At 38.2% G+C, this 7806-nt stretch overlaps 1 protein-coding gene across 1 annotated transcript in view; it reads left to right on the top strand.

Annotated features, from left to right (window-relative positions):
- The window catches only part of PPAT (phosphoribosyl pyrophosphate amidotransferase), a 28437-nt gene continuing 20631 nt past the window's right edge, over nt 1-7806 (top strand). Inside the window, exon 1 of the mRNA XM_019740095.3 lies at nt 1-256. Coding sequence (XP_019595654.1) covers nt 129-256 — 128 coding nt within the window. The 5' untranslated portion in view covers nt 1-128. The remainder of the gene's footprint in view (nt 257-7806) is intronic.

Raw genomic sequence — 7806 nt, 5'->3', positions numbered from 1 at the left:
GAGGGTCGTGCCGCTCGGAAGGAAGCGGCTGTCGCGAGCTTCAGAGGCGTAGGCGCGGTGAGGGAAGCTGGTTGGTGCGTACACCCCTGCCGCGGCGGCAGGTCCTTCCACGTGCTTTCTGCGGCGACATGGAGCTACAGGAGTTGGGGATCCGAGAGGAATGTGGCGTGTTCGGGTGCATCAGCTCCGGAGAGTGGCCCACGCAGCTAGATGTGCCTCATGTGATCACTCTGGGACTCGTGGGGCTGCAGCACCGGTGAGCAACCCGGTGAGGGGTGGGGGTGGCGGCGCGCATGCTTCTCCATTTGCTCAAGCTTCTTGTGGCTCAAGTTGGCCATCTCGCGGGCTCCTGAAGTTTGGGAGGCCGGACCTCTCTTACCTGAACTGGGACCTGCCTGTGGCATCAACTAGGTTGCCAAGACGTGCGCGGGGGCTTCCTTGCCTCGCTGAACTTTAGCCTACCCTCGCACCCCCCAAAAAACGCTTAATGCTCTTTAGGGTCTCTCCGCTCCCTCCGGTGTGTGCACCCCAACTGCTGGCTGGTTTTAAGGTCTCAGAGCCTGGAGCTGCTCTTGTTGATAGGCTTGTGTCGCGTAGCTGCTGGTGTAGGACCGACAGGCAACAACTTGAGATGTTCGCGCGCAGTCTCCAACCACTGCAAGCTTTTGTTTGCAAGGGCAGAGCTATTGAGCTGTTGATGATTTGAAGCTATGGGAACTTAGGGATCCCAGAGTTCAAACCCGGAGAAACAGGACTTGTTTGTGTTCAAAAGGAATTATCAGTTGTAGATCTCATATAAATTAACAGAAACCAATCAGGGATTGGGGCATCTGCAAAAGATTTCATTGGTAAACGTTTTAGATACTGAATGATAAGGTTAGTAGTAAGAAGAGGCCAAAAGTAACTGCCTTTAAAAGAGGGAGTGGGGTGTAGTTCCTGTGTGGCAAAATACACGTTGATTTTGAAAAATTGGTAGATCTCTTTGAGTTAAAAATAATTTTGTTTTCATGATCTTTCAATTTCTTATTACTGGAACTTGATGTAAACAATTCTATTGGATTAAGAAATATAAACCTAGGCTTGATGTTATCACTGAAAGTATTACAAAGTTTCCATAAGGCAATACCACAGCAATAACTTCTAGAACATTTAAGGAACTTGGCAATAAGGCTTATCAGCAATATGGGTGAAACATATATAAATGCATTCCAAGTGATTAGCTTTCCCTCACCAAGCTTAAATTAGAAGTAGTCTTTTCCCTCTTTTCAGGGTACCAAATACTTGAGTTTCTCACATCTTGTTGTATTCCTTGTTTACTAAGAGTAACTTAGAATCTGGGAGGAATCAAGAAGAATATTTTTAACTTGAATGACTCTAATCTTGATTGTGGGTTGATTGTAATAGAGATCTTGTTTTGAAATACATTTATCAAGAATATTATATGTATATTATCCAAGGAAAAAGTAAAATCTATATGGTAGTCCAGCACAACATTAGTTTATAACTTTCTTTGAAGTAGTTCTTTTGGATATTCTGTCATGAAGAGAGGGGTGTAGAAACTAGGGATCTATAGAGTTGCTTGGTGGTCTGGGGGAAATACACAAACTGATCTTGAATTTTTTTTCTTAACTATTATTTTTTAGCTAAAATGACTGAGAAAGGTCATCCCCCTTATCTCTTCATTAAATATGTGCCTAAAGGAAGGGGCTGATTTTTTTTTTTTTTAATGAAAACAGCTTGATTCCTAGTTACATACATTATTCTAAAGGTGCTTCTATGTGAAAGAATTATGAGATAAGAGATACAGGTAATAAAAGTGTGCGTATATGATTATATGATAAGATTTTCCTTATGTAGGCATAGAATCATTAACGTTCTTGGACGGCTGGTTCGCACCCATAATTCTATCCAATTCAAAATTTTAAATTAGCAAAGACCTCACCCTTTAGAGGAACTGACTCTGATTGGAAGAACAAGGAAACGCCCTTAGGTCTGAAAGGTAAAATCTTGTCACTCTGAACTGGTAGATAGGGGTCAAAGATGAAGAGCTAATGATTTTATGTGCCATTGAATCAAGTAATGTCAAACTGGAAGCCAAGGGGCCGGCCCGGTGGCTCAGGCGGTTAGAGCTCCGTGCTCCTAACTCCTAAGGCTACCGGTTTGATTTCCACATGGGCCAGTGGGCTCTCAACCACAAGGTTGCCGGTTCAACTCCCACAAGGGATGGTGGGCTGCGCCCCCTGCAACTAGCAAAGGCAACTGGACCTGGAGCTGAGCTGCTCCCTCCACAACGAAGACTGAAAGGACAACAACTTGAAGCTGAACGGCACCCTCCACAACTAAGATTGAACGGACAACAACTTGACTTGGAAAAAGGGCCTGGAAGTACACACTGTTCCCCAATAAAGTCCTGTTCCCCTCCCCCAATAAAATCTTTAAAAACAAAACAAAACAAAAAACTGGAAGCCAAGATGGGTTGTTATAGCTCAATATAGTTAGTTGTACATATATGTGTGTGTATGTATGTACACACACACACACACACACACTGTGCACTGACAAGTGGTGGTCTGTTGCTGAAGGCTCTACCTCCTTACCTTCCGCCTTACCCCATTAGTTTATAATAGTCTTAGGAGTAGTTATTTTGGGTATCCTGTCAGTAAGAGTTGATTATTTTTTTTCCCTTTTTGATGAAGGAATTTCTTTCACACATTATCTTCCTAAAACGTGGAATCTAGAAGGTGGTATTTCTATACCTTTTACATTGTATTTGGTTCTGTTTTTGTCTTAAGCATAATCTGACCTAAAATAAATTTAGTCTCAGGGATAACAGAACACATGAAGTTATTATGTATTATATAAAAACAAATGGATTATCAATTAATTGCTAGACAGTCTTGTACTGGATACTTAACCATATTTTGCCATGTATAATGCACATTTTTTTTAACCTAAATTTGCAGGGCAAAATAAGGATGCGCATTATACGTGGGTAGTACTAATTCTCTATATAAATGTTTTAAATTCTTTTATCCTTATGAATTAAAAGTGTAACTCCAGAAATCAATAATGATATCGTATGCAAAATAATACCCTGGAATACAATAATTGGTTTTGTTGAGCTTACAATGAACTTGTAATGATGAAGAGTTCTTGGCCTTCTATGATGCATAAATATGTATCATAAATTTGTTACCGATACATAAAATTTCTTGTACCTTATACTTGTTCTTGTGTTTTGTAATTATAGTATTTATTACATAAAATTTCTTGTACCATAATATGTTAAAAAATAAAGGCTAAAATCTCTTTATAATGCAAAGAACAAGAATTTGAATTAAAAAATTAAAATGAAAGGTTTTTCCCCCCGGAAAGTTTGGGCTAAAAACATGGGTGCTCATTATACATGGCAAAATATGGTAAATCCAGATGGATTCATCCAGAAGTACTTCTTTTTAGTAGTTCTGGCTATTCGTAGATTTATTCCATAGCTCCCCTTTTTGTCAGGGTAATGTTAGTTTAAGATTGAAAAATTAAATTGTCCTCTTTAGCTGTATAAGCTGTGTGTGTGTGTGTGTGTGTGTGTGTGCGCGCGTGCGTGTGCATTTTCATGCCAGATTTCATATAATCACTAAATGCTTTTTTGGTTCAGAACACATCAGTTCAGTAGTTGGCAGAGTTCTGGACAAACCACACACCCCCTCGTAGATCAAAAATCTTAATCTTTAAGCCAGTCACATTTTTATGGAGACTAGAATGACTGGACGTCTTTGAAGATTTCATAAAAGGAATTACTGACACGTCATAGATTTATCTCATCAATCAACTACTTAGCCATTCCTTAGTTAGGAGATGAAGATGCCCTACAGTGAATTATCACTTCCCTGGGTTAGGAATTGAACCCTACAATCGATAAACATTTTCATACCTCTTTTAAAAATGTATGATATTTACCTGATGAAGTTGGTTCTCGGAGGGGGTCTCCTGTCTACAGAAACATTCTGTAGAATCTTTTGGTTCTGTTATGCTTTGAGGAAACCGATTGGCAATGATCTCCAGAGCATTTTTCTTAAGAGATATAGACACTGGCTCTGCAAACAGAGTATGGTATATAACATTACCACTAGAAAGGCACTCCTGAGAAAGTGTAATGCACTCAGATAAACTTCTATGGAATTAGTTCTGGTTATTTTTATTTAGTTTGTTGGAGAACAAAGGAGTAGATTGTGAGAGAACTTGCTTTGAGTTGCCAAATTAAGGTTGGGGGTAACTTTATTTTGATTTTCATCTCTTAGTAGTGGCCAAATATAATGTTTTGTATCCCCTTCGTTGGGAAAGTGACTTATTTTAAAACTGTCCTTGCTAATTGTTTCAGTCTTTGATTTTGAAAGGCTTTTAATTCAATTACTTTCATAATGTAACGATTCTCAGTTTTAAAATCATATGTGTTTTCGATTCTCCCAAGTTATAACTATTATTTAGGACTTTGCATTTTGCATTAGTCTGAAGCAGAATTTATGTATCCTCAAGAGTCTCAAAGTACTGTGGCTTTGTCATTGTCAATATTGGGAACAGCTCCTTAACATCAGACTTGAAATCTAGCCTTAAGTTTCCCAGTAACATCAGTTTGATCTTGGGCAAGTCTAACTTCTGAGTCTGTTTTCTCATCTGTTGGGCTGGGCTAAACTTGTATATTTAAAGATCCGCTACTCAAATTCAGTGGGTTGGGATTGATACTGTTGTGTAGTTAGCCCTTAGCAATTTCCCCTTTCAATAGCATATCCACTAGAGGGCATTAAAATAAGGCAAAGGTGTGGCAACTCATCTGACTTGCAATTTATGTCCAAAAATGGAGAATAAAATTTTCAGCTCACTTGAGATATAAAGGTTGTCAGGTGGCAGGGTGTGTGGGGAGGACTAGATACCTGCTCTTCTCTAATATTTTATTCAAAACATGTTTGTTGAGTTCCTACTGGGTACATATTCAAGACACTGTGGTAGACACTAGGAGCCCTGTGCCACACGGGACAGAAGTGGCCTCTGCCCTTCACAGAGGCAATGCAGCCATCTGGTTGGAGAGCATAGACTTCTCTATGCCTCCGTTTCCTCCTCTCTAAATTGGGAAGAATGATAGCACCTACCTCATAGAGTTGGGGTAGGGATTAAATGCACGAATATTTGTAAAAGTGCTTAGAACAAACAATACCTGGGTATATGCTTACCCATGACCCTGCATCCCTCTCCTGGGTAAATACTCAACAGAAATACACACATACCGTCTTTCCCCGAAAATAAACCGGGTCTTATATTAATTTTTGCTCCAAAAGATGCATTAGGGCTTATGTTCAGGGGATGTCATCCTGAAAAATCATGCTAGGGCTTATTTTCCAGTTAGGGCTTATTTTCAGGGAAACACAGTATGTTTATTGAGAGACATGCAGAAGAATTTTTATAGCAGCATTATCCGTAATAGCCCCAATCTGGAAACAATGGGAATATCCAACAGTGAAATGGAGAAAGAAGGTAGTGGGATGTACATTCCTATAATGGAATATTCTATAGCAGTAAAAGAGAACGAACTCCTGCTGCAAGTAAAATCATGGATGAATCTCACAAGCAATGTTGACTAATGTACGGTGATGGCAGTCAGAATAGTGATCACCTTTACAGAGGCCAGGAGGGTGATTCCTGGCTGGGAGGCCTGGCCACTAGGGTGCTACTGTGATGTTTTATATCTTGATTTAAGTGATAGTTGCATGGGTGCGTTCACACTGTAAAAATTGAGCTCCTCAACTATTTGTGTGTACTGAAAACGGTGATAAATGATAAGTCTATGAAATGCTGAAGTTGGATTATCCTAGAGATCCAACGAGATGTAGTCATTTGCTCTGTGTTGGATTCCTAGGGTCAGAGAGAGACTAGAACTCAGGTTTCCTGATTCTCAGTCGGGTGCTTTTACTTCTATTCTGCATTTTTCTTCCATATGCTGTACTACATTCTATCTGTTACCTTTCCTAACAACTTTAGTGGGTCATTTTGGACTTACAGCTCACATAATGAGGTTGGCTTCTGAGTTTGGCTTATTTGTAGAATTACTAAAATGTTACACCCATTACTAACTACCTTTGGAGAACACCAAAATTCAGAATTTATTAGTTTGTAGGGTTTTTCTTTTCTTTTACAGTCTTCTGTCAGCATTCACTGTAAAGTGTAATTTAAAGGCTCATGAGAAATGGGTAGTTGTGCAGAAATTTCTAAGTATGGAAAAGTTTCCATGTACTTTGTCACTTTCACTCTTAATGAGCTATGAAAGAAACCATTATTTTTTGCTCTCACACAGCTCATGAACAATGTATTTAGTCTAATTTGTCAAGGACAGGAATCAACATCTCTTATCAAGAAAAATTAACAGAAACTTTTCTCAATGGGGAAAAACTTGGCATTTCTCAGGCTCTTACCATCTTCGTGTGCTTTTCTCTTGATGCTGAAAGTTCTTGGGTGTTTGGCATGACCTTCAAATAATTCTTAAAACAAACAAAAGAACATAGGAGAAAAAGAATGATGTGAAATTATTTAAAATATATTAGTCTTTAAGCATTGAAGTACACTAACATAAGAACATTTAAACAATTGAACAGATAAAGAACAATGAGTTTCATAAACACAGACAATAGTTTAGTGGTTACCAGAGGGTAAGAGGGGTGGGGGGTGGGAGATGAGGGTAAGGGGGGATCAAATATATGGTGATGGAAGGAGAACTCACTCTGGGTGGTGAACACACAATGGGATTTATAGATGATGTAATACAAAATTGTACACCTGAAATCTATATAATTTTACTAACAATTGTCACCTCAATAAAATAAAAAAAGAATGAGTTTAAGAATTAGGACGCTTTCAGTACAAAATTTGGAAAGAAATGGAAACTCTTGACTTAAATTAGTTACGTATTTTACAATAATTTTTGGGTCATTTGAACATAGCAGTAGTGTTAGGATTTTATTTTTGAAGAGTTTCTGGCTAAGTTAAAATGCAAAGAGCAAAGTTTATAGCATTTTTATTGTACAAGGTCAAATCTAAGGTTACCATATTTCCATTTGGCAGTTCTGACAGTAGGTTATATTAGGATGCAGTTAACTTCTTCATAAATTCTCATTTTTTTTGAGGACTGCCATTTTTCTTTTGCAAAACTCTATTCATGTTTTAAGTTTTTGTATGTGGTACAACATTGTGTCCAATCTCTGTCTATTCCAAACTGCATTAGTCTAAGGGCAATTTCCTCAAATATTTCTTTGTTTCTTGTGTCCCCTTCAAGCATTTGCTTAATTTTTTCCTCAGACCATATGTGTATAAGCGCTCTGACCTCATTGTCACACCAGTGTTTTCCAGTCTCTGTGTTGCTTACTGTTATAGTCTGTAAATGACTTGTAGTGTCTTCTAAAGATGTATGATTACCTATAAATGAACATGATTCATTAATTATTCAAACTTATAGATAAATCATGTATTTGAATATCATTTATTTAAAATAACCTGGATTGCTGTAAAGCACTCCAGGTTATTTTGACCCCACAATATGAGGGTCAAAATGTTTTTCATGTGTTCATGTTCAAATAAAATATTGGCAAAATTACAAGTCAGACTCACCCCCATTATTGGTGAGAATAATTTAGCTGCTTTTCATCAATGACTAATCTTCATTAGATATTTATGAATATGGAGTGTCTCAGTGTTTACAGATTTCTTTTAGTAAGACGTTCCAGCAATAGACATTTTCTCCAGCTGTAGATGTTTTCTTTCCTCTCC

The sequence above is a fragment of the Rhinolophus sinicus genome, chromosome 1 (genome assembly GCF_057876585.1).
Source record: "Rhinolophus sinicus isolate RSI-liver-muscle chromosome 1, RSI-T2T, whole genome shotgun sequence".
NCBI lineage: Eukaryota > Metazoa > Chordata > Mammalia > Chiroptera > Rhinolophidae > Rhinolophus > Rhinolophus sinicus.
The sequence above is the reverse complement of the archived record's forward strand: the minus strand, read 5'-3'. Positions and strand labels throughout refer to the sequence as shown.